This window comes from Eublepharis macularius, chromosome 7 (genome assembly GCF_028583425.1).
Source record: "Eublepharis macularius isolate TG4126 chromosome 7, MPM_Emac_v1.0, whole genome shotgun sequence".
NCBI lineage: Eukaryota > Metazoa > Chordata > Lepidosauria > Squamata > Eublepharidae > Eublepharis > Eublepharis macularius.
In genome coordinates, this window is record NC_072796.1 from 82,583,162 (window position 1) to 82,610,147 (window position 26,986).

At 42.5% G+C, this 26,986-nt stretch overlaps 1 protein-coding gene across 6 annotated transcripts in view; it reads left to right on the forward strand.

Annotated features, from left to right (window-relative positions):
• The window catches only part of DTNA (dystrobrevin alpha), a 236,753-nt gene that overhangs the window by 103,826 nt on the left and 105,941 nt on the right, over positions 1–26,986 (forward strand). For all 6 annotated transcript variants that reach the window (XM_054984554.1, XM_054984556.1, XM_054984555.1 and 3 more), the window contains exons 3-4: positions 3,363–3,443; positions 25,826–26,039. In XM_054984554.1, the coding sequence (XP_054840529.1) occupies positions 3,363–3,443; positions 25,826–26,039 (295 nt within the window). The remainder of the gene's footprint in view (positions 1–3,362; positions 3,444–25,825; positions 26,040–26,986) is intronic.

The window sequence follows — 26,986 nt, forward strand, 5'->3', positions numbered from 1 at the left end:
AACAATATCACATTTTTGTTTTAGTAGCCAGTGAAAAATATTTTTCCTCTTATTCGGTGAGTTTAGTCCATTTACATTCCAAGATAATACTTTACACTCCATATTCATAGTCTTGATGGTAAGTCTTTTTCATTGTCCTTAATAAATCGCTCCATCTCTCGCTCAGATCTGATACGTTTTTTTGCCCCTCCAAACTCAAAGGACACTCCTTCCGGTAACTCCCATCTGTACCTGATTTTCATGTCCTTCAAAATCTGAATTAGCACTTTATATTTTTTCCAGTCCAATAACACTGATCTGGGCAGTTCTTTCATTATAATAATCGTCTTGCCATCAATCTCCAATGGATCTTGAAACTGTTTTGTCACAATCCTCTCTTTCATGTTTCGTGTTGTAAACTGCACAATCACATCTCTTGGTAATTTCCTCTGGGTTGCAATTCTCGAATTCACACGGTATGCCACGTTTAGGATAGCCACAACTTCCTCCTCCTCCTTCCCCAGGTATTCAGCCAACACCTCAGTCATCTGTTCTTGCGCTGACTTCCCTTCCACTTCTGGCAAGCCGCGAAAACGTAGCTGCTTCTCCATATGTTTAGTTTCTGCAACTGACATTCTCCCCTTCACCAATCTCATCTCTGTTTGTTGCGTGTCTGCTAAATTCTCCATCGCGTCTTCTACTGTTTTAACTCTCTGCTGCGTTCCTTGTAATTCACTTCGTATTGTTTCCATGCCTTTTTTCACTTCTGACAGCTCCGATTTTACTGTCTGTGTAACCTCTTTGACCTCTTTTATCAGCTCCAATTTCGTGTCCTTAAGTTCTTTGATCATATCTAAAAGTTTTTTGTCCAAGTTTTTATCCAGGTTTTCTATTGCCGATTGCCACTCTTTTTTTGACATCGTGGGGCTTGCTTTAGCTCGCTCCCACGAATCCGCTCTCTTCCTTAACTCCGTGGCGTAAAATTTAACGTTTTTCTGTTTTAAATGTCCCAATCTTCTTTTAAAAATTAAATTTTAAAGAGTCCAAAATGTCGGGCGTCTTTTCTCTATGGTTTCTCTATGATTTTGTAATCCAAGATGGCCTACTTCCTCTTCCGCTGAAGCCGCGACCCTTCCCCTTTCAAAAATGGCGATTCCCTACTTCCTGCCCTCCAGCAAGGGCCGCTTCTCTCCAGCCACTCTATTGTTATTACGCACTTCCTGTCTCCCGTCTTCCCACAGCAGATCTCGCGATGGTGTCTTTTTCTCACAGCTCCAAAGCCACAGGTATTCAAAACAATAGTCCGATTTCTCTAATAACTTCTTTAAGCTTAGTCTCTTTTCAAATACAATTCCTGCCGAGTCTTCCCCTCCTTTTCACTAGTCTGTTGCAGTTTAAAAATCTACTTTTTTCCTTCTCTGTTTTTATCAATCTGTCCCGTATCGGAAGATAATGATCTTTACCTTCTCTTCACTTTTCTCGGGTTGTAATCGCTGTTTCGATTTTAAGTTCTCCTCTCAGCTTCTTCCCCCAATCGAAGCTTGGGTATGTAGGTCTTATGCCAGCCGAATTGGCCCCAAAACTGCCGCAGAGATTATAGCCGACCCGTCGCAAGGTGGGACCTCAAGGATCGGGAGGGGACCCGTTGTGTAGAGCCCCCCCTCGTCCGAGATCTAGCTCACCCTAGGGTCTTGAGCGTTCTTTGCCTGCTCCCCGCCTGAGAGCAGTCGGCCGCGGGCTATTTTCACCCCACCGGCCGGTTAAAACGGCAGTCCGGTCAGCTCCGCAAGTGGAGCTGCGTTAGACCTCCATGAATCCCAAACCGGAAGTCCACTCTTGTTTCAGATTTCTCTTGTACATGAATTTCACCCACATCACCTTCACTCATTTATTATATTTTCACTTATTTATTTCCTGTCATGGACATTCTGTAATTTTTGACTCATAATAGTATCAACTGATTGAAACCTGATGATTGTCAGTGTGCAGTGTATCTGTGAGTATTTTGCTTGAAATTTTTTTCAAGAGCTCTATATGTGTATAGGGGCTTGTGGTGGGCAAGGATCTCTGTTCCTGCAAGCGTTCCTGGCAGATGCTCAACCATGAAGTGGAAGTGCCAGGAACTTCCGGGGTGCAAAGCAAGTGTTCTGTGATGGCCGCTCGCAACAGGGTTATTGGGAAATGCAGTTTTTGTAACCTGCAGAATTGAACCAGAAGGCTTGGACTAGCACAGTTTTCATCAACCCCAGCAATGTGTTCAGTTCTGACCATGTAGTAACAGCAGCTACCATCTGCAGCCTACGTGATGAAGAATGTTCAGTATATGCATATAGGATTCCTGACACCAGAGAAAACAGTGTTTATGAGCATAGTACGCTTGTATAGATTGGAGCAGCACTTGTTGGGTCACACAAGTCAGTAAATATAATGCTTTTTTACTACATTCAGCTCAAGTTTGCATAAGATTTTCTCTACAACTGCAGTTGTTCAGACTGGGTGACCTCTGTTCTCATATACTGATGTCAAAACATCAGTGCCTGGGCAAATTCAGAGTGAGTTTGCTTTGCACAAAATGGGAATCTGTGTTCATGTTTATGCCCATCACCAAACAGGGGTTTGATGAGGCATATGGGTAAAGCCATAATGCCTGCTATAAATAAATGCTTAATCTGAATGCAAAAAAATGTAAGTAGTCAACCACATATTTATAATTTAGTAACAGAAGCAGAAGGAATGCTTGAACATTTGTGCTTATGTGGAAATTGGTATTGGAGCATGATCGGAAGTGGCAACTTTAAGCCTGCAATTCTAATAATACTTTAAAGGGAGTAAGCCCTATTGAATAAAAGAGGACTTACTGCCAAGTAGACTTGATTAGTTTTGCTCCCTGAGAATGTCAACACACAGCCATAAGTGGTCAAGTTGCACTTACCAAACTGAGATACTTTTACTTGACTTACTGCAGCAGCTGCCATTTTGATACTCCAAGACTCTTTATTTTGTTCTGTTTTTCTATTAGCAGTCTTATAGCTAAAGTAAATATGTTGGTTTGAATATTTAATAATACCTGATTCTGAACCAGCTAATCAATCAAGGATATTTATTGTATTCTTTGTAGTTTAAATATTAAAAATAAAGAGTTTTTCACGATGTTGGAAGTCAGCCATTTTGTCTTTTAGCTTGTGGGTTGATTAGATTGTTTTTCAAAGTGACAGAAGACTTACTCTATTGTTTACTATTTTTAACTTTGCAATCTCCCCCTCATTCTCTCTAGTTAGAAAAGACAGCCTTGAAAATGAACAAGAGAGCATTTCTTTGTGTTCTTCCTTTTATATGCAAGGTATAAACTGCAAACATCATAGAATATTGTTCTCTTCTATTAGGGGCTCAAGATCTGGATCGCATCCGTTTATCCACCTACAGAACAGCATGCAAGCTTAGATTTGTACAGAAGAAATGTAACTGTAAGTATGCCAGTGGTTAAATCATGTTACCATCATTAATCTTCCAATGCAGAGTTGTGTTTGTTCCTCTGTTGAAATAGAAATAGGAATTTATTTTAATACACATTCAGTAGATGCTAATAAGAACACCTGCTTCTCCAGAAGAACATGATATTTTACTAGTGCTAATTACACTTAAAAGTTTAAATGTTGAAATATCAGGATGCAGATTGGGGTTGAAAAGGGTGGAGCTTTTTTAGCACACTTTCTAAGAAGTTATTTCCACATCCATCTTTCTCTTTGCAAAATTATGAGATGCACCATAACATCAAGAGACACCTTTTTCTAGTTTTGCTTTCTAACACTTTTTAGGCTTGTTCATTTTACTTCTAAGATTATCTTGTATAATTAGGTGGATCTTCTTTTAAGAATCTATATTTCTGAGACATTAACTTTTGCCTTCAAAAATTTCCACTATTAGAAGGGTAAATAACTAGCAAGTGAATAACATATTATATAAGCAATCCCTAAGAAAGCAACAGGCTTCTGAAGTTGCCAACAGAATACATTATGCAATAGTTCATGTCCTGGTGTCTGCATACTTATTGACAGTGTAATGGCTCATAAAGTCAAGGGTCGAATCCACATTCACCCATTACCCGCATGTTTATCGGATATCTTCCGTTTGCCTCCAATCCGTGATTTTTTTCTCTTCGTTCACATCCCTGCTTCCAATTCGCCTTTCTCGCGCGTCTCTCCGGTCACACGGCCGCTCGAAAACTGCTTTTTTGGGCGGGACCTTTTTTCCCCGCCCATTTTTTAAAAATTTTTTTGAGCTCACTTTTCCGTTATTTCGATCTTGTGTTATAAAGAAACATCATTGAAGATAATGATGCCTCTCTTTCCCCCACTGACAGCACTGATGGCTCTTCCGTTTCTTTTTTGGACATTTTGAAGCATGCGGGAAGCTTTCGTGGGCATTTCCTATGCAGGACAGTTCAGTGCTCGAATTTTACTGAAGTTTCACAAAGCCAAGCTTTGGGCGGGTTCAGGCCGGTCAGTCACTTTGGATGAAGAGGCTGGTTTGAAAGGTGGTTTGAAAGGTGCAGTTTGAAAGGCTGGTTTGAAAGGTGCGGGTTGCATGTCTGTGCGAGTGGAGCGTGCCGAGACGCCACCCAGCCGTCCGCTCCCCCTTCCCCCCTCTCCAAGACTGGAGCGGCAGCACCTGCGGGGTCAAGCCGGCTTGGTGGCCAGAGGGCCGTTTACCCCAAGGGGGGAAGGCTGCGCCCCCTCCCCTCCCGCGGACCGCCGCGCTGATGGGCGACCTCGCAGGGGCAGGCGCCCCGCGAGCTGGGCCTCTGCGTGGCGAGCGCCTGAGCCGGAGTGCCCACAGTGGAGAGGGCGCCTCGCAGCGCAGCGCATCCTCGCCCCCCAGCAGCGCAGCACTGGCTCACTGCAGAGAGAGGCTTGGAGGGACGCGGCTGTCTCCTCGGCCGGCATCCCCGGCCCGCCGCCGCCGCTTCTCTCGGCAGCAGTTTTTAAAATCCCTGTTCATCTTCAGCCCCCCTCCGCGGATGTGCCAGCCCACGGGCCAAGCCACCTTTGCTGTCTCGGCAGCCCCCGCAAGCCCTGCCGTTCGGCTCAGCCGGGGATGCCTCGGCCAGTCCCTTCTCCGCTCTGAGCTGGGAGCCTCCAGCTGCGCCCAGGCTTCGACTCGGTCTGCCGGGCACCTTCTTGACCCCGGCGGGAGAGGAGGCGAGCGATGAGCCCGCCGGCTTCCCAGCGCCTCCAGCCCCGCCGCTGGGGCGGCCCTCGGCAGCGACTGTTTTCTTTATTTTGAATGATTGATTCACTGTAATTTCGATATTACAGTAATATAAAATAAAAAAATAAAAAACAGTTAAAAAGGAAGTTTTGCGAGTCCGTTCTGAGGATGGATTCACCCCAAAATGATTTTTCAAACTACCAGATTTGATTCAAAAACAGCATAATCAATAAATCCAATGCTATGAAGTCAAAAACAGTCTTTTGCAGACTACGGAGCACTTGCAAGTTGAATCAGCCAATAGGAACTCTCGGAACGGCCGGAGAGACAGGAAGGGGGGGTGGTTTTTAAAAAAACCGCGTAAATTGCGCATTGGACTGTTCACGGCCACCGTGAAACTCCCGTTGAAAAACTGTGACCACATATTCGGGAGAAATGCGAATGAAATGCGTCTGTTTAATGAGGTAATGTGACCGGCACTCAAGATTGCGGGGAGAATGCGGGGAAAACGCGGAAAAAAAGAAGTAATGTGGATTTGGCCAAGGTGTTATGGTTACATTCCTATTCCTTGATTTGAGGCATAAGCTTTACTGGCTTACGGGCTCACCATATGTTCCCCAGAGGGTGCTCTGCTCAGCAAATAGACATCTACTGGTGATCCCTGGTCCCAAGGAGATTTGCCTTGCCTTGACTAGGACCAGGGCCTTCTCGGTTCTGGCACCAACCTGGGGGAACTCTGTCTGAGGAGACCCAGGCCCAGCAGGATTTGTTATCATTCCACCACAACTGTAAGACAGAGATGTTCTGCCAGGCATATAATGGCCCTGGCAGGAGAGCCACCCAACCAGCCTTTTGCCAATGGGTGGGGGGCAGTATGCCCTTCTGGTTTTGCTGCCTTTATCAATTGGCCACCCTGCCCCACAGATTTGTTGATACTGGAGGATTGTGCAATATGTGCGTTGCTGTTTAAATGAATTTTATACTGATATTTTTATATTTTTATACTACCCTGTTTGATTTTATATTCTCTGGCTGTAATCCACTCTGAGCCCACTTGCGGAGCGAGCAGAATACAAATCCAAATAAATAAGTAAAATGTAAATGTGCTCACGTGTGCAGACTTTGACACAGTATTGTAACCTAAAAAGTGGAGAGCGGCACTGCGTTCCACTGTGTTTGGAGGGGAAATGTATTCTATCAGATGATAAGAAATGCACTGTTCCTTAGCTGCTCCCTTATATTAGGTTCTAATCATTTTTATAAATCCAGGTTTATTCACAACTAGTTTCCCATTCATATCTTCACAGTTCTGGGAGTCTAATAAGCCTGAGTTTAATCAGGATATTGACAACAATTGCACAGAACTTGGACTTTCCAAGCGAATGTAATGTGCTTTGCCTACTGCAGCAGCAGCCCCTTCTGACTTCCAGCCACATACCATCAGGACCTGATTGTTTTGGTCTCAGGGCAATTAGCCTCTTTTTTGGCAAGGGAAAGTTACTTTCCAAGTAGACATGCTCTGCTTGTCCCATCTTGCTCTTTGATAACTAGTTGAAACTTAACACCACCAAGCTGTCTCTTCCCTTTTCTCCTTCTACTTTATGACTTTGAACCAATTTTCCCCCAATCGTAGACAAAGCCTCTCTTTTTTGTGTATTCTCTTGTAGCCAAACTAGACTTGACAAGGGGATCTCCATGTATCTAAAGCAGTGGGCAAGAAGGCAAGGACCCGCTCCTGTGCCTTGCTTCACTGTACTCCCCACAGCTCTTAGCATTTTGTGTTCAGTCAAGTTCCCATACCAGAAGTGCTAACAGCAAAGGTTGCAGTGAGATAAAGAGCGGGTGTGTGTGTGTGTGTGTGTGTGTGTGTGTGTGTGTGTGTGTGGAATCTAGATCTACTTTCCTGTGCTGTTTTTGTTCCAAATTGATCCTCCTGCTTCGTTCTTAGACTCTGCATTTATATTTAGCTCCTAACGTGTTTGCCCCACTGACCTACAGAGTTGTTCATCCCACTAATCCTCAGCCCTGCTTGATTTTTACCATTGTTAACACCATGCTCTTGGGCTGCTGACAAATCAAGAGACTTAGATGGCTGTGATTAAATTTATGCATTCCTCATTTTCCTCTCCTGTTCACCCAAGAAACTCTGCTATAGCACCCTGATCCATATCCATTCTAGCAATCCTTGTAGTTTCTTCTTCACTTCTGATGCTCTTCTGAAGTTTGCCTCTGCTCTCCTCATTTTCCACCGTGGACTTAATCTAATTCAGTGATTCATTCATTTGCTACTATCTCTATACTTCCCTCCAGTCATCTCCCAGTTTGACTACTGCAACATTCTTCTCTTTGGCTTTCCATTATCACACAATGTTCTTCCCTCTGTCCAAATTAATAGTGCAATCCTAAGCAGAGGTACAACCTTCTAAATCCTTCTAGACGTCAGTGGACTAAGGAGGATGCATTACACTGTTAAGTCACCACTCCATCATTCAGACTGTGCCATGCCACTCATGAAATCTCTTATAGCTTCCTATCCACTTCTGATTTCAGTACAAATAACTTTCCTAATCTTCAAAGAGCTTTCCATAACCTTCCACAGACTTTCTTCCAGACCGTCTTTCCTATTATATCCTTGCCTGGCAGAACCTTCCCTCCTCCAACTCTACCATTTAATTATTTATTTATTTTATTATATTCAATTTGTATTCCGCTCTTCCTGCAAGCAGGCTCAGTCACCCGAAGATCTCTTGCACTCTATTATGATTCGAATCTATTTTCTCATGTTGTCCTCTCTGCATGAAACTCCTTCCTTGAAAGTGTTCGCCATGATCTCTTTCTTCAAATCCGTCTCCAACCCCCTTTTTTTCATGTGGCAACTCTTACAGTGCAATCCTAAGGAGAATTGCTCCAGTCTAAGTCCATTGAAATCAGTGGGCTTAGACTGGAGTAACTCTGCTTAGGCAAGAAGCTGGTTTGCCCAGAATTGAAATAAATAAATAAAAATCTGGGAACATGTCATCTATTACTGGCTAAGAATTCATCTTGAGCCAAAGGGTTTAATTCCTTTGTTGTTAGCTTCTGACCCTTATCCTACATGATGCTCAAAGATAGCTGATAAAATTAAATTGATTGGCTTGGACCCGGTAGCCCTGTTTGATATGGGACTCAACAAAGCAAAAGCTTTAATCACCCAAAGACTAATTAATATAGAGTCCCAAAATGATGAGGCAGTGCGCCCTCTAAGCTATAAGAGCTTTTAAAAAGGACTGAGTTACACCATATCCCCATATCTTTCGGACATTACAAACGAAAGATGTAGATGGGCCTTCTCTAGGGCACGATTTGACACATTCCCCTCTGCAGTTTTGTATGGGAGATTCTCCTGTCTACCTTTGCAGCAGCGTTGTTGTCCCTGTTCAAATAAAGTGGTCGAAACTATCACACACATACTTTTGCACTGCGAATTCTATCAAGAAGAAAGGATACAATCAATTATCCCACTACTCTATAGATTTAACACATTAGAGTATTATATGGATTTTAGTCCTGAAACCCTTTGGGTATATCTTTTAGAGGATAGCCAGAGAACTGTATTTTACGCAGTTGCAATATCTGTACTTTACGTGGCTGGTCTTGTGACCATAATAAACCCTTCGGCTTAGGATTGCACTTAGTTCTAATGCTCAGCTATTACACGGGCTTCTGCTGTGCTCTTCTCGGATTGTCTGTTTTAGTCTATAAACTGTTTGAGAGCAGGTGCCTGTCTATTTTTTTATTTTTGTTTAGAGTACTATGTAAGGCTCCATGTATGCAGACTGTGTCATACAAATAAATAAATAATAAAAACCCTCCATTGTTCTCAATTTATAGCTTTATATAAATGCAGCAAATGCAGAACACTCACAATAATTTTACTGCACTGTTTGAACTTAGTAATTTATCTCAGCTTTGTGGATGGAAGAAGCAAATATATGCCATTCATAGTTATGAAAAACATATTGAAGCTTTTGTAGAGGAAAATTAGAATCCCTTACCCTACTTTGGGTGCTGAGACAGGGCAAACATTGAAATAATGAAGAGCAGAATTTACTCCAAAATGGAGAGGCCCAAGTGCCAGCTGTGCCAGCTGGAATCACCGGATGCTTGCCAGAATTCTGGGATTCCAGAAGTAAACAGATCAGAGCCATCCTCTATTTAAATTATTTGATTAACTGGACACTACGGCTTTTTATGTTTTATTTTTGTAGCATGTACAAAAATAAAATACAAAAAATCAAGACTATCATCTTCACACACACTCTCTCCCTGCGGGCCTCAGCAGCAGCACTACTACCACAACCAGAACATAACAACATACTGCAATCAAAACTCCATTATGCAATTAAACATTACCGTACAGCTGAAAAATTACTGCCATCTTCAGTGGCCTTTTCTCAGTGAATTGTGCGATTATTCTGCAGTGCTGGCTGTAGAAAAAGCAAAGGATGCTGATTTCCCTAGATCATAATAAACAGTTGGCCGTTGAAAGGCCATGAATTTAGAGCCAGGCTGGTAATTGTAACGTGGAGTTTAATCGGAGCAGACAAACTAGGAGTTCATATCCCTGATGATTTTTAGTTTGGCACCTTGAGGGCTTCAGTGTTTTGTTTTTTGCTTTTGTTTTCTTTTGAGCAATAGACTTTTTGCTGGATCTAGTCTGCAGTATAAAACAGCTGTTTTGATGGGGATAGAGTTGTGCTACCACTGACCGTGATGGTAATCTTTTTAACTTCTGTCCCTGCCCCCATCTTTCTCTTCCTCGTACTTCAATTCAAATAATCAGACCTCAGAGGCAAGAAGGCAGCTAATCAGCTTCAGTTTCTTGCATGCCTTTGGGTCACTTTCTCTTCTGGCTGTCAATTTATGTTAGGTTTATGTCCCACCCTGTTTAACACACAATATTTTCTTATCTGTAAATTAAATGCAAGTGTTATTAAAGACATACTGACTTTAGATATTTTTAAATACATCACACTCTAGACCAGCCTCACATCTGAGGCTATTCTGTCACCAAGCCAGCAGCAAAGTTAGGCAGTCTCTAATATTCTTAAACCTCTGGCAAAACACAACTATACCAGTCTCACAACGTGATTTAATAAATAACCACTCGCTATAGCAAAATCGTCAATAGCTTATTTCTGGAAAAATCAGTCCCCACCAACACTGAATCATTGGTATACAAAAGTGTGGGACCAGCTTATAATAGATAAAATAACTGAGAATCTATCTGCTAATTCATCTACAAGCAATTACTATGAAAAATGGTGGTCTTTTTGGGATTATGTTGATAAAACTGAAACACTTCCTCCTAACAATTTATATCAGGATATTTTGAAAATTTAGAACCATAAATGGAATAAGTCACATTGGCAATTAGTGAACGCTATTTACACTTAACAATTATAGACTATAGTAAGCAATTGTTTGAAATGTTTTATTTTCTCTTTTCTTTTTTCTCTTACTGTAACCAGCATTTTTGTATAACTGTTATATCACTCCCTGTATTTGTTGTTCAAGTTATTGTTGTAGTTTTTCTTTTGTATTAAATAAAAGTTTTAAAAAAATATTTTAAAAAGTTAGGCAGTCTGAGCATCAAAGTGAGGTGCCAGAATGAAATCCCAGTTGCTCTGCAGGTCTTGCTGCTTAAACCTCTTCCATCTTTTGTCCCCACAATTACCTGAAGACTTTACAAAAGGTGATGTTCTTCAACTTTCACTGCTAGTAAAAAGTTACAGTTGAAATAAAGGAGCACAAACAGAGTTGTAAAACATGGCTGTAAAAATCCCAGGTGCCTAGAGATTTGGGACAAGTACTGACAGATGTTAATTTTTTTTCAGCCCTATATCAACCTGGTACATAAATTTCGATACTGCTTCCTTTTAAAAAGCTAGAGAAACTGAACCAGGAAATAGTTATATGAACTTGACCATAAATGCAGTGCCATCACAGTATTGCTTGTGTAGGTAAAAAGGTATTTATGTTCAAGTACTGTCTTAAGAGAATGCAGCCACGCAGGGGTGGGCAACCTGAGATTGAGTACCACAAATGGTACAGGTATGGGGGGTATAGAACTTCTTGGAGGAACCAGAGGGCCTCTGGATCTGGCTACAACTTAGTCACACCTTCACTTCTTCCTTCCTTTTCTATGTATGTTGCTGTCTGTTTTCCTGCCTCTGTAGATGAGCAAAACCATCTCAAGTCACAGGGAGTAAGCTGCACTTCTCAGTACATTCTGTGGTTTCCACATGGGGCTAGGCTTGTGTGGTTTCCCTGTTGCTGCTGCAGCTGCCAATACAGCACAGTATGGCCAACCCCTCCAACTCCTCAGGCTAAAAATTGGCAATTAAATGTTGTCATATCAATTTAACTGTATAACAATATATGTAACTATGATGTACCCCCCCACCCCCACTCTTCCTACTCTGAGGCAGATTTTCCTGCCAAATCCAACTTTGCCTGCTTTGATTGAGCAGCCCCACGTAGCATGTCTCTTTTTGTGGTTTTAAAGTTCTTTTGTGTCCCACCCTGATAAGCAATTATAATTTTGGCTTTTTAGCTCAGCCCATGGTCATACCTCCAGAGTTAGCCATGTTAGTTTGTAGTAGCAAAATAGAAAAGAGTCCAGTAGCACCTTTAAAACTAACCAGCTTTACTGTAGCATAAACTTTCGAGAATCATAGTTCTCTTCATCCGATGCATCTGATGAAGAGAACTGTGATTCTCGAAAGCTTATGCTACAGTAAAATTGGTTAGTCTTAAAGGTGCTACTGGACTCTTTTCTATTTAGCTCAGCCCAGAAACTTGATGGAGGGAAAACAGGAGCCCTCTTTCTCATTGTTTGAAATGGTACTGGAGACTGTATAACATTCAAAAGAAACAACAACTTTATTGAAAAGGCAGGAATGGAATAAGGGCAGTCAGGGAATGAAAGAGCTGAGGTAAAATTTGTTGGTAGAACAGAATACTCTTTAAGTCACAGGCAAAATAGCTTTCTTGAAGCTTAGTTGCTTATTCTTAATTCATTACCAATAAGAGGTGTTTTGTTTAATACTTTGGTTACAGCAACATTTCCTCACGTAGAGATCCTTTTTACAACTGAGGTTTCCTAATGTTAGTTCAACCCTTTACAACAGGCACAGGGTCGTCCTCAGAGCTAAACCCCCTTTAGACACTGGGCAGGAATTAATTTTCACCCAAGAATATATAATCCTTCTGCACTTGGCTTGAATGGGAGTCTCCACTTACTACCCAATCACTCTTTGCCAAAAACACACTCCAAGGTGTCTACTGAGGCAGGAAAGCAGACAGCAACTATGAATAGAGAAGAGTGAAGGATCAACATGTAACATATATATGACTAATGTAAACATATATAAGTAGCTGAAAGTGATGTAAATTCAGACAGAGAATATGTGGTAACCAAGTAAGTTTTATAAGTAAACCTTAAACTCCCCAAAAGCTTAATACCAACCATGATTACTTGAAAATCCAATTGATTTTAAGGGACTTACTTATATTTATTTTTTAAAACATTTATACTTTGCTTTTCCATGTAGTTCAAGGTGGCTTATGAGAGTAGATTAAGAGCATTTACAATTAAAACCGAAATGAAACAACAGTCCCCAAATCCCTTCCCTGCCCCTCCCCTGCTTGCCTTTCAAACCCCCTCAAAAGCCCTGGCAAACAGCCAGGCCTTGCAGCACCTTTTGAATATCTCCAAAGAGGGGGCTTCCCTCCCCTCTTCAGGAAGCCCATTCCATGGAGCTGGGGCCACAAAGGAAAAGGCCCTGGCTCTGGTTGATGCCACATGGGCCACCCTAAGCGGCTGCCTGAGGATCGTAGTTGGTACACCAGAATGTATGGAAGGAGATGTTCCTTCAAATATGTGGGTAATGAAGGGCTTTTACAATCATGACCAGCACCTTGAATTGAACTCGGAAACAAACTGGCAGCCAATGTAACTGTTTCAAAATGGGTAATATGTTCCTAGTAGCTAGTAGTAGAGAGTAGTAAGACTGCTGCATTCTGGACCAATTGTTGTTTCTGGGTTGTCTTCATGAGTAACCCCACATAGAGCACATTACGATAATCCAACTGTGAAGTTGAAGAAGCATGGATCAGCATTTCCAGATCAGCTGAGTCTAGGTAGTGAGAGAGTTGGTGCACCAGATGCAACTGGTAAAAGGCACTCTTGGCCACTATGCTAAATTGCTTTTCAAAAAGCGGAAAAATATTATTTTAGGAACACATTCACTAACACTTGTTTTATAGAGACAGAAGGTCCTATGCTAAATGCCAGCGAACATGGCTCATCAGAATAAACTCTGGGGTGGCTTGCTGCTGTGGTATCCCATGTTATATGTGTCTGTCTGCTCTCCCCTCTATTTCCCTCAGTAAGAAGCTGGATCCAGATGCCTTCCATTTGGACTGCAGCAAAACCAAGAATGGAGATTTCCCCCAAAGAACAATGGCAAAGAAGTCTTCCAGCAAAAAAGCTGTGAACTGTCACCAGACTCTTGCCGCTTGCTCATATGAGCGCACATACCCTCTGTGTGCAAATTACAATTGAAACCAGCTGCCATTGTCAAGAGTCCTCCTCCTGCTTACACTCACCGGGGGGGGGGGGTCGCCCTGGCTGGCCCTGTCCAGGACTCTGCCCCTGCTCCTTTGAGCCTTGTGAAATACAAGCCTCAAAGCCTTGCACATGGGTTTCTGTGGTTAAAAGGCTCGGCAGGTAAAAATGCAAAAGGGGAATCTATCTTCCTGCCACTCCCTCCCTCGCACCCAGGGCTTTTTGCGCAGCACTTCCATGCTAAAGGTCTCCACCGAGTTACACAAATAGGAACCAGCTGCCTTGGAAGGGGGCTTTTTCTTTTGTGCATCACTGGCTAACTTGGTGCAAATAAGAAGCTCTGCAGGCTCCGATTTTCACCCATAACAAAGACTGATAATCTAGTAGCTGCCCATTCCAGAAGTCGGGAGTTGGACGTGGAGAACAAGGGAAAAGGCTGGAGGAATTCGTGTGGGTGTCCTATGCCACATCTTGGCCCATTAGCTCCCTCCCTCCCTTACAAAAGGCAGATGGAGCGGGAGAGAAGGTGATACAAAGGCAGAGGCAGCCTGGAGCCTGGTACCACTGCAGCAGCCCTGCTTACAATAGAACATCTGCAAAGCCCTTGTCCCAAGCTCAGGTCTGATCGACCCATTCTGGCCACCCTCGGCCTTAAAGCCTGGCAGCTGGTTCTTGCCTTCCTCGGCTTCGGTTTCTGGAAGAACATCCCCTCTGCTCCCCCACCTTTCCTCACCCTTGACTTTGCAGTATTCCTTGTGAGAGCTCAGCCAATTCCTCTAAGGAAACTAATCTCTCTGGAGATCAGGGGGAGGGGCAGGATGAGTATTTTCAAGAGGTGCTGGAATTCCGTTCCACTGCATTCTGGCTGAAAAAAAGCCCTGCTCCTCTTTAACTTCAGTTATTTCTGTTGCTTGGTACTAATTTTCATATGTTTTCTATACATGCTCATTACTCACCCTGCAGTGGGGTTGTTAACATTTTTTTCCTAAGGACAAACAATGAGATAGATTCAAGAAACACCTGGGTTCTGAGATGTCCTGCTAGTAGAGGAGCTTTCTTGAAAGAAGGAACCTACCTTGATGCAAATCTTACTTCACGGGAAGGCTCCTTCCACTGGAGGAAGGCACCTCTACTGGCAGAATGGGATCTAACCTATAGTAATTAAAGTGGAATATAACTTGCATTTATTCGAATGTATAGAATTTGCTTTGGATTCCACAGCATCTTGTGATTAATAAACTAATGCTGTCCTGCATGGTCTTTTCCAGCCTCAGGCCAGGAATTCAGGGTCAAAGTAGCATTGGAGGCCTAATATGTTATTTATAGACCTTATATCTAAAATAGCTTCCTTACCTGACAGCTGTTTAGTGTGCAGACTCAGTAATGTAGTCAACAGACAGAGGCACTCCAGACCCATAAAAGGCATAAAACACAAAAGGCAGCATACACTCAGGCACCAGTGCCACTGTCATGGCTAAATTCTCCCTGATAGCAAAATGCTCAAGTTTTGTATGTGTTTGTGTGTGTTTTAGAATGTTTACAGTTCTATACATACATTATCTTAGTGATCTTTACACTAGTCTTGTGAGATAGGATGGTATTGCTGTATCCATATCTGAGGCTGTTGGTAAGGTAGTGGCTTGTCAAAGGCCATCTTATGATCATTGCTGAGGTGAGGTTTGAAAAAGGCAGGAACTCAAAGCTTTCCACTCTAGCCACTAAATTCCATGAGCTGAAACTAACGTTTGCCCAACCCAGTTATAATTTTCAATTATTTTTTCTTCTTTTACATCATAGATCATTTATTACATACGAGCGCTTTGAAAAATGGAATGGTTGACTCTGTATGAGATGCAGATATCATTTATTTTGTGAGAGAGCAGCAGACTGCCATAGATTTTGGTTTGCTTTAATTTGATAAAAGGACAGCATGGAGTTAACACATAAAAACTTGTGTACGTATGGCGTTTACTAAAATATGCACAGTGCCATCTAGTGGTTTTTGTAATGTCATGTATAGGCCTGCTATAATTCGTGTTAATTCATTTGGGAGAAGTTGTATATTGCCACAGGTAATTTCCCCCTTTTCATATGAAACTTCAAGCTGGCTTTACTTCAGTGTGGCCTGAATTTTTCCCATCCAAGCTTGTCATTCTATCGCATTTACATCCTTTCATTCTTCCAAGGAATACATGGTTCTTCCCTCCATCCTGAATCTTTACAACTACCTTGTGAGGTAGGCAAACAGATTCGGGGTCACCTAGAGACCTTCATGGCATGGCAGGGATTTAAATCTCCCTAAGCCTAGTCTGATTTGTTTAACTGCAATTTTACACTGGCTCTTTACAATTGACAATTTCATCCTTAATAATGTTCTCTATCACTTAATTTTGGTAAGAAATTGTACTGACAGGTATATAATTTCCTGAACCCTCTCCTCAATCCCCTTTTTAAAAAACTGGTATTAAAACATCAACAATTGTCCAATCTTCAGATAAAGAAGCTAATTTTAGTTATGTTATATAGTTTATCTAACAAATTCATACTTGTATTCTTTAAGAAATCATGAACAATCGCTATTTGGCCCTAGTGACTTACTGTTTGACTTGTGAATTACCACTAAACATTAATTTTTGTGAATTCTAGCTCTTGATAGCTCTTCAGTTCCATTGTATAAAAACATGACTGATTGATTGGAAGTCTGAGGAGAAATTAAGCTTTTACAATATTGTCTTATAATAGTAGACCTGACCTGGATGACCCAGGATAGCCTGGGCCGATTCCAGATGGCCAGAAATTGCGGTTTTTCTGCGGAAATAATCGCTTACCGGCCACACATTCACTTTCGTCTCCATCCGCTTTGTCTCGCAGCGTGCCGTGCCGTCCCGCTTCCGGATGTTCGCACGGCCAACTGAGGTACCCGGGATTGGTTGTTTCCTCCCCGTCACAGTTGACGTCGGGGGCCTTCATTGGTTCGCATTTCGGGTTTTTTTTAAAAAATTTTTTTTACGTGTTTTGCGCAAATGCGCAAACGCGCAGGTATGCGAATATGCAGCGTCGACTTTTGTGCACTTTTGTGCATTTGTGCAGTTTGATGTGCGCAAACGTGCGACTGCGTAAATAGCGCCCGTTTTTTTAAAAAAAATTAAGGGAATATTGTTGCTGGCCGGCCAGCAAATGAAGGAGGGAAAGGGGAGGGCCTCTCCACGGCGATGAAGCGTCCAGAAGTATGCAAACCCGCAATACCGCGTTCACACCGTCCACTTATAGAGTGCAACTGAGTGCCATGGACCGCAGGTAAGCCGGGACGGGAAATTGCGGGTTTTTACGAGTGAGGTCGCTGAAAAAGCGAAAGCACTCGCTCTATTTGTGCCCATCTGGAATCGGCCCTGATCTTGTTAGATTCTTGGAAACTAAGGAGGTTTGGCCCTGTTAGTACTTGGATGGGAGACTGCCAAGGAAGTATGGGGTTACTATACAGAAGCAGGCAACGGTACACCCCCCCCCCCCCGTTTGTCTCTTGTTTGAAAACCCTACAGGGTTACCATAAGTTGGCCGCATCTTGACTGCACTTTACACACACACACACTTATAACAGTGACACTTGTAATTTTTTTCTTGTTTTTGTCTTCTGAGATGTTTAAAGAAATTATTATTTCTGTAAAACATTTCAATGTACAGACATACCAGGAAGATGCACACATACAGGGAGAGATGTCCTTGAAGTTTCTGCTGCTGCCATTATGTGCATGACTGAAACAGGCAAGCCATTTTCAAACTAAAAAGTTGCTTGCTTATTCAGCCATGCAAGTTGTTGAAGTGAAAATTTCAAAGATATCCCTGGTTGCATGCATGGTTCTCACTGACACATCCATATAGTAATATAGCATTGCAGTCAAAGCGCTTTACAATTCTCATTTCTCATTTATAACATACCTGTTAAACAAACTGTAACTTAAAAAAAAATCCGCCTTGGATCTTTAATTCAACTCCTCTTTTATAAACTTTTACTTCAACAGGGCCCTAGTCACAGCCAACGGTTTTTCTATTTCCACTCACACTGAGCTTCAGGTGTTCTTTACTTTACTCAAGCTTATACATTGAGAACATCTTCCCTTTGCAGTTTACTAACTGCTAATTCCACTTACGTTTGTTCAACCTATATATTGCTGTCTCCCTGATTCTCTCAAAAGGTTTTTGGTGCCACCAAAGGCTTTTACTTTAGACCACCTCTGTTTAACTGACATTATAAGAAGGCTTTGTTATAGTTGATAGTATGGCAGAACAGAGCCCCATGGCACAGAGTGGTAAGCTGCAGTACTGCAGCCCAAGCTCTGCTCACAACCTGAGTGCGATCCTGGTGGAAGCTGGGTTCAGGTAGCTGGCTCAAGGTTGACGCAGCCTTCCATCCTTCCAAGGTCAGTAAAATGAGTACCCAGTTTCCTGGGGGTAAAGTGTAGATGACTGGGGAAGGCAATGGCAAACTACCCCATGACAAAAATCTGCCAAGAAGATGTTGTGATGTGACTTCCCCCCATGTGTCAGTAACGACTCGGTGCTTGCACCTAGCTTTATGGCAGAACAGTCAGCACGTGAGTGTGCTGGTAAAGTAAAAAAGGGATCCTTTCTAGCTTAATCAGAAGTAGAACTTATTTATAAGTACATCAGCATGATGATAGATCCAGAGGAGTTAGCTGTGTTAGTCTATAGTTGTAAAACAGTAAAGAGTCCAGTAGCACCTTTAAGACTTAACAACTTTATTGTAGCATAAGCTTTCAAGAACCACAGCTCTCTTTGTCAGATGTACCATCAAGGAAGGTGCATGATGGTTGCAGAGTTTTGATAAGGGTATTGGTTTCTGAATAGTTCTTAAGCTTGGTGCTTTCAGAAACAGTTATATTTTCACAGACCCAGTCACAAATATTAATTTTCTGCACAGATTAACAAAATAAATATTCCTCTCTTCCACACAGACATAGATTCACTCAGGCCTTTCCACCCAGCTTGCCTGTAGGGTTGCTCGATGGTCTCTGAAAAATACTAGACAAAGGAAAGAGGTGGTTCCCTGGTGCTCACATGAGGAATGATCTTCTGGCCTCTAGTGCAATGATGTCACTTCTGGAATGGAGAGCACTCCCTTGCCCCCTTTCCCATACTCATTCCTGACTCTCAGTTACGGGCCAGAGGCAGCGCCAGCCAAGAAAGGAGCCTCAGGAAAGGGGTGGCCAGTGAGGAGGTGAGGTGAGCTGGACCGGCCCCCCTCTGCCTCAGAGCACAGGGCGATGAGGCCTGCATCTTTCCTGTGCCAATTTTTCACTCTGCCTTCACTCAATTTTTCACTCAATTTCCCCTAGACAGTCCAAGAAAATAATGGACTGTCCAAGTGAAAACTGGACACCTGGCAACCCTACTTGCCTGACCTAGGAAGAATAACCTTTCTCTCAGATGCACACAGAATAAACTCAGGCTCACGCAGTATGCCTGACTTAACCTGAATGAATACTTTCTCTAGTTGGACACTTGTCAGCTCCCCTCAAGTTTTGATGGGAAATGTAGGCATCCTGGTTTTGCAGCTTAGCTCTCCAACTGCTGTCCAATGGACTTTTCAACTGTCACTTGTCCAACATTCCGCCAAGCTGCCTACATTTCCCATCAAAACTTGAGGGAAGCTGACAAGTGTCCAGCTAGTGTCAAGTGTCACTTGTGGCTTAGCTCTCAGATACACACAGTCATCTCAGTCTCCACACAGTTTGCTTGATTTGGCCAGAGTGTATACTTTCTCTCAGTGCACTGACTAAAAACTACAGTTCACTCTGTCCCTTAGCGTCCTGTTACAGTCCAGTCACAGTAGACTCCAGTCACCCAACAGGATGCCCTCAGTGGCTGTTGCTAGGCAACGATAACACTTCTTCTTATCAGTTTCCCCGTATATGGTCATTTCACATTTCCTTCAGACTCCATAACCCATCAATTGTGCTGCACGTATCCTCTTCCAGGAAGAGGGAGACCCTTACTCTTTTATTATCTCTGTTTCTGCAGATGTGTCTAAGGAATGTCTATGTCTCCTATGTTTCCTAGGCAGTAGGAGGAGAATGGAGGCCAAAAGTTCTCCTTTCTGGCCTGTAACAAAGGCCAAGGCAGAGGAGAGGGTTTTTTTTGTTTAAAACATGCATAAATAATATATTTCATGTCTCTTTTTCTATACTAGTGTGATTACATTGAGATTACATTGTGATCTAAAAGTTACTACTAAAATTTGCTAAACCCACAGAACTAGAAAATACCACAAAATCCTAAAATGAACACATTCTTTAAAACCTGCATTTTAAAAAATCATGTGCCTGTAACATACATTAGTTCTAGAATATCTTTAGAAATAACTGCTCTGAAAGTGGTTATCCCTACATTTTCTGCTTGTGTGCTCTGCCATTTTCCTTCACTTTCTACTACTCTTATGTTGCTGCCACTGCCGTGTGTTTGTCTCTTGTCTTTTCTCCAGGGAGCTCCAAGCACTGTTTTTGCCTGCCTCAACTGTGTAAATTAGGTTAGGCTGTTTAGTAGGGTTTCCAGTTGCAGGTTGGGGGGAAATTCCTAGAGATTTGAAAGTGGAGCCTGGGGAAGGCAGAGTTTGATGAAAGAAGGGAGCTCAGTGGGAGTATAATACCTTAGAGTCCACTCTCCAAGCAGCCATTTGCTCCACTGATCACTGTAATTCTGAGAGATCTCCAGGTTCTACCCAGAGATTGGCAGTCCTACTGTTTAGTAAAGCCAGTTAAAGGGGGAATAGGAGCACAAAAATCTGGGGTCCCCAATGAGCCAGCCAAGTTATTGTTGGCTTACATCTAGAAAATCAGCTACCCCTTTACTGAGTGAAGGGAGAAATTTCACTTTCTTTCAGCCTAATCTCCTTCACAGAGTTATTGTGAAGATAAACTGTGGCAATGTGTACACTTCACCAAGCTCCTGGTCTTTGTTTATGGTTCTCAGTAGCATTGCTATTTAATACTGGGCTTCTCTGTGGAGTTTTTCAGATGTGGCTGTCTCCTTTCTAGCTATGGTTACTAACTGTTTGGAGAAAAAGTGCCCTGTCCTTTTAATAGAGACTTAATGGGGTGTTATTTACCAAGTGATGTTATTTACTTCCATGCCATGAAATGCGTAAATTGCCCATTTTTCACATTAAACCTCTATTAAAGGGACAGGACCTTTTTCTCCAGGCCTGTTGGCAACTCTGCTTTTAGCATCAGGGAACCATTCTGCCATGGAACAATTCTGCAGTTGGAATAGATTATAAAAGTCATGGCTATAGACCTGTCTATAGTAGTTACACTGAATAAAAGCAGTGGTCCATCTAGTATTGCAACATGTTTCACACAGTGGCCAAGTAAATGCCCCCAGAAGGCAGGCCTACATGCAGAGTATGGAGGCCAAGGGCTGTTGTTGCCCTACAGAATTGATATTCAGAGGGTTTGATAATAGTATACCTTTCAAATACTGGAGCACAATTAAAGTTCTAAATAGGAACAGTTGTCACTAAAGTTCTAAATAGAAACAGTGGGACAGAGCACTTAAAAATATAAGAAAACCATATAAAGAGCAGTATGTATGCATATACATATTATTTTGTCTTTAAATAATACTACTGTTTATGAAGTGCCGGCATTCATAATATAAAAGTATGAAGGACAACACAACAGTTATTGCCTCTCTGAACATGGAGGTTCCAGTTAGTCATCAAGGGTAATAACCATCAACTTCAGTAAATTCATCTAATCCCCTTGAAATGCCAACTGAACGACTGACTGTCATTAGATCCTGTGACATTCAGTTCTATAGATCAATTAAACTTTAATTCATTATTTAATCCATGAACGTATTACACAGTTCAATTTTATTTCTTTGCATTGTATGCTGCAAGGAATTAGCAATAATATGGTTGGTCTGGAGGTAGGGCATACCCAGGGCTTTTTTTCTGAGGAAAGAGGTGGGGGAACTCTCACCCGTGGCAACTCCCGGGAGGAGGAGGTGTGCCTCTTATTATATACATGCGCATTGCGCGCGCGCTCCCTGGACTGCACGATGACATCACTTTTGGGAAGTGATGTCATTATGCAGGCGTGGCTGCCCCAGGAGCGCTCCTGTGCTCCATGGGGGGAGTCCAATTTGGCGAGGAATGAGCCGCTCCGCCGCGGGGGAGCACTCCCCCGACAAACAGTGGCCAGATCTGGGCTCAATCCTGGCCATTTGGGGCCCTATCCTGGCCATTTTGGGCCTGAACGTGGCCTAAAATGGCCAAAAGGTACCCAAAATGGCCAGGATCGGGCTGCTGCTGGGTGGGAGAGTGTTCTCCTGCACGACAGAGGCCCAATCCTGGCCGTTTTGGGCCCCATTCGGCAATTCTGGGCCCAATTCAGGCCCCAAATGGCCAGGATCGGGCCCGAAACAGCCAGAATCAGGCTGCTTCTGGGTGGGGGAGGGTTCCCCTGCCAGGCACTGGTCTGATTCTGGCCATTTCGGCCCTGAACCTGGCAGTTTTGGGCCCTAAATGGCCAGAACGGCCCTGAAATGGCCCAGATCAAGGCCAAAATGGCCAGGATCGGGCTGGTGCCTGGCAAGGGAACCCTCCCCTGCCCAGCACCTACCCAATCCTGGCCATTTCAGCCCCAATCCCAGCCATTTTGGGCCCTAAATGGGCCCAAAACTAAACCAAATGGCCCATATCAGGGGCAAAACAGCCTGGATTGGGTCGCTGCCCGCGTGGGGGAATCCTTCCTGGCCCAGCAGCGGCCCGATCTGGCCCATTTCGGCACCATTTTGGCCATTTTGGGGGCGTTTTGGCCCACAACTGCCCGGATCGGGGCCAAACCAGCCAGGATCAGGCCAGTGCCAGGTGGGGGAACCCTCCCCTGCCCAGCAGCAGCCCGATCCAGGCTGTTTTGGGCCCAGTCCAGGCCCAAAATGGTCAAAATAGGCCATTTAAAAAATACTCATGTGACATTAGTCACGTGGGTATTTTAATGAGCTGCTGGAACGCCGTTCCAGGGTATTCCAGTTCAAAAAAAGCCCTGGGCATACCTAATGTTTCCAGGCACAATTCAAGTGACTGCTCCCAAGCTCTGCATGGGTTGGGACCAGTATATACCTGAAGGACATCCTACTCCCTTGCAAACATACTCAACTGCTATGATCATCTTCCAAGGCCTTGTTTCAAGTTCCCCTCCTTTGGAGATTATGCATGTGACAGCCTGGGAACTCTCCCTAGAGGGATTCACCTGTTTCCTTCTGTTGCCATCTTCTGCTAGCAGATGAAGACTTTTTTTATGTCCTCTGGCACTCCCTCAGTGATTCCTTCTTCCTGCCTTATGTTTTAATAGTTATATTTATGCTATATTTATTTTATTATGCTATATGTGTGATTTAGCTTTGTTTCAAGTGTCTTAATGATGTGTTTTTGTTTAGTTTTAATCATTTTTTAAGATGTGCTTTTATTTTATATGTTTTTGATGTTCACCACCTTGGTGGCCCTAATCAGGGCAGAAAGGTGGAGTATACCTTTTGTAATTTAATTTAATTTAATTTAATAGATTGCTTGCCTGCCCTCCCCATGAGAGGGCTCAGGGTGGGTTACAACATTATATAGTGGTACAATAAATTAAAACAACAATACACAATAAAAGATAAAATACACAATTTCAAAATCCCAATACAAAAGTTAAAATCACCATCTAAAATGCAGCATGTGATGGTTCACCATAATACATCCCGCACACCAATATCATGGAGGTAGGGCAGGCAGGTCGCCGGAATGTAAAACAAGCAGACTAAAGGCCAAAACAGAGAGACTAATTGTGCAGTTCACCCATGCCTCAACCACCGCCATAAGCCTGGCGGAATATCTCCGTCTTACAGGCTCAGCAGAACTGTAACAAGTCCTGCAGGACCCTAGTCTCAATGGAGAGAGAGTGCCACCAGGCTGGAGCCAGGGCCAAAAAGGCCCTGACCCTGTTCAAGGCTAGGTGAACATCCTTGGGGCCAGGGATCACCAGAAGGCGTTTGTCGGCAGAACGAAGTGCCCTCTGGGGAATGTATGGCAAGAGGTGGTCCCCCAGGTATGTTGGTCCCAGTCCTTTAAGGGCTTTAACCATCATAGTCAGTACCTTAAATTTGACACAGAACTCAACTGGAAGCCAGTGCAGCTGACACATGCTACAGTGAATGTATGTACACCCTGCATGTATGTATATATACACCTTTCTTACCAATGCATGTTCAATTTATACATTAAACTGGTCAAATGAGGGGTTCGAATGTGACATTGAGCTGTATGTGCATTGAATATAACAGAAGAATTACTCAGTGTACATATAAAAATCAAGTGTACAGTGTACAATGATTTTATGTGAGTAGAGAGTGTGTATGTAGGCTCAACTTGTATGATCTTTCTCGCTTTCTGTGGAACATAAGGATTTCAAGAGCAAGGACAGTTCATGCATTCAGTGAATATGTGAAATTCTTTGAAAAGCATTTGAAAGATGTTTTGCCTTTTTCTGTGAGTAAATAGAGTTTGTCTTTTAGTTTGGCTTGTCCCTGTCTTGAGTCCTTTAATAGCTATCAAGTGAATTTTTATTTCAAGACTTAAGTAGTAGTAAATTTCTGAATGATTCCAAGCTGTCTATTTCTCACTAAATAAAACACAAAGGACAGACTCAAGGGGAAAGGCAAAACAAGTGTTGATGTTAATGTATATATTAAAATACTTGTTAATCTTTTTATAATTTCATGTTCAGCATCTGAAAATTGCTGAATAGGAAATGATGGAAGTATGGTTTATTTACTTCCAGCAAATAGGTTTTATTGTAAAGCGATACAAAGCAGCAATATGTGTAAAAGATGGAAGTAAAGAAGAGCCAAAAGTCCCTAACAAAGTAGACTTCTTGGGGAACGTGATATCCATCCCAATGTTGACCCTCACCCTTGCAGCTATATAGGAATATGATACATTTTCTAAACATTTGCCAGGCCACTAACCTGGTGAAATATTTTGATTTATATTATGAAATCTAAGAGCATGGTGGTAGCCCATTGAGACCACAGGAATGTGAGAGGAAAATGCTTATAAACCTCAAATATGATCACCAAGAATTATTGTTTGGTCTGCTATCTATGCAACTACAGACCAGGGGATCCCTGCCTGTGTTTATGGGGAAAATATGTGACATGTATGGCCAGTTGCTGATCTAGCCCAAGACAGATTATGCACAGTGAGTCAAACCCAGTCCACAGGATGGAACAACCAATAAACAAAGCAATAAGGTTTGAATTGCAGAAATCTGAAAACAAGCAGAAATCTTGTAAACAGAGCTGAAACAAAGCTTAAGCAATTAACGACATGTTAAACAGTGCATGTAGTAGGCTCATAATTATGTAGTAGGCTCATAATTACAGCAATGGATAGTATGTACCGTACACAACAATATATTCCAGAGTCCCACTCTCTATACCTTTATCAAAGCATCTTTCTGAAACATTTTGTTATAGTACATTCTTAATTACCCTGACCTGGATAGCCCAGGTGAGCCTGATCTCATCAGATCTCAAAAGCTAAGCAAGGTCAGCCTTGGTTAGTAATTGAAGACCTCCAACAAGGGCCAGGGTTGCAGAGGCAGGTAATGGCAAACTACCTCTGTTAGTCCCTTGCCATGAAAACCCCACCAGGGGTCACCAACTCTGATTTGAGGGCTCTCTCTACCACCACCACATCGGTGGTGTGTAAAAAAGGCTTTAGGAATAATTCCGTTTTACAGAGTCTGCAGAAAGCCAGGTGGGTGGGAGCCTTCCTGATTTTTTCCCTTTTATTTATGATTCCCAGTACTCTTTGGGGGCACAGAACATTTTGTAATTTTGAACAATCTTTTATGAGTTTATATTATATTATATTTGTATGATTATCATAGTATATGATTCTAGCGGGAGAAATATTATTTTCTGTGGGCATTTATCTGATTATTGTTTTTTCATTACATATAGTGCACCTAGTGGACATTTGGAATGTAATAGAAGCACTGCGGGAAAATTCACTGAACAACTTGGATCCAAACATAGAGTTGAACGTAGCTCGGCTGGAAGCTGTGCTATCCACAGTTTTTTACCAACTCAACAAACGCATGCCAACAACCCACCAGATCAACGTAGAACAATCCATCAGTTTACTACTCAACTTCTTGCTGGCAGCTTTTGATCCGTAAGTTTGTATTGACAACTGTAAACACTGCTGCTGTTCATTTACCAATTACTCATTAAGTAATATGGCCAAACTAGACATTATTATTGATCTAGGGAATTTATAGGCTGCTTCTCCAAAGGCCAGTTCAAGGCATATTACCATAGAGGCACTTACTAGTCAGAAGAAGCCACTTCCGCAGGAGTAATTAGAAACAAGTAGTCAGAGTGCTTCTAGCCACCCAACCTTTTCCCACTCCAAATTGACCTCCAACAGCTTTTCCTCTTACGGAGTCTCAGATAGGAGCAAACATATATTTGGAACCCTCTAGGCAAACAGCAGCTGAAGAGCAGTTTGGAGTAGGTAGGAAATGGTTAAGCAATGCACTCGTGTGCACACACACACACGCACACACAGAGCTTCTCTGATCTCAGTCACCCCTCTGGAAATGACTTCTCTTGATTAAAAAAAAAAAGGCTGGTGAGGTAACATTATATGAATGTGCATGTAATGTCCAGCTTGGTAGAACACTTCAAAATGCAAAACTGTTTCGTTCTTCAGATATTATTGCTAGTAGAAGCATCAGCAGTAGTGTTTATTCTGTAGCAGCGGTATGGGGTTAGTGGCTTATTGTTTGGAGAAATCTCTTTTGCTGCAAGCTTTTGCAGCTGTGAGCAGTTTCTTTCTTTTTCCTATTAATATGGCAAACTGTGAGATTCCAACAGAAAAAAGGCAGTAGAATCCATGATATTACCATTGTGTAAAACCTTACTTTGCTGTACCTGGATTTCAAAAAAGTAAATTTATGGAAAAGAGATGTCCCTAATATCACATTGCAGATAGACATTCTGTGTGTATATATGCAAATTATGGTAATTTAGCACAGGATCCACCAGCATGTTGCTGGCATTTCTAAAAGCATCTGAAGAGACCAAAATTGCAAACAGGATTGACTAGGATCAGTTTTA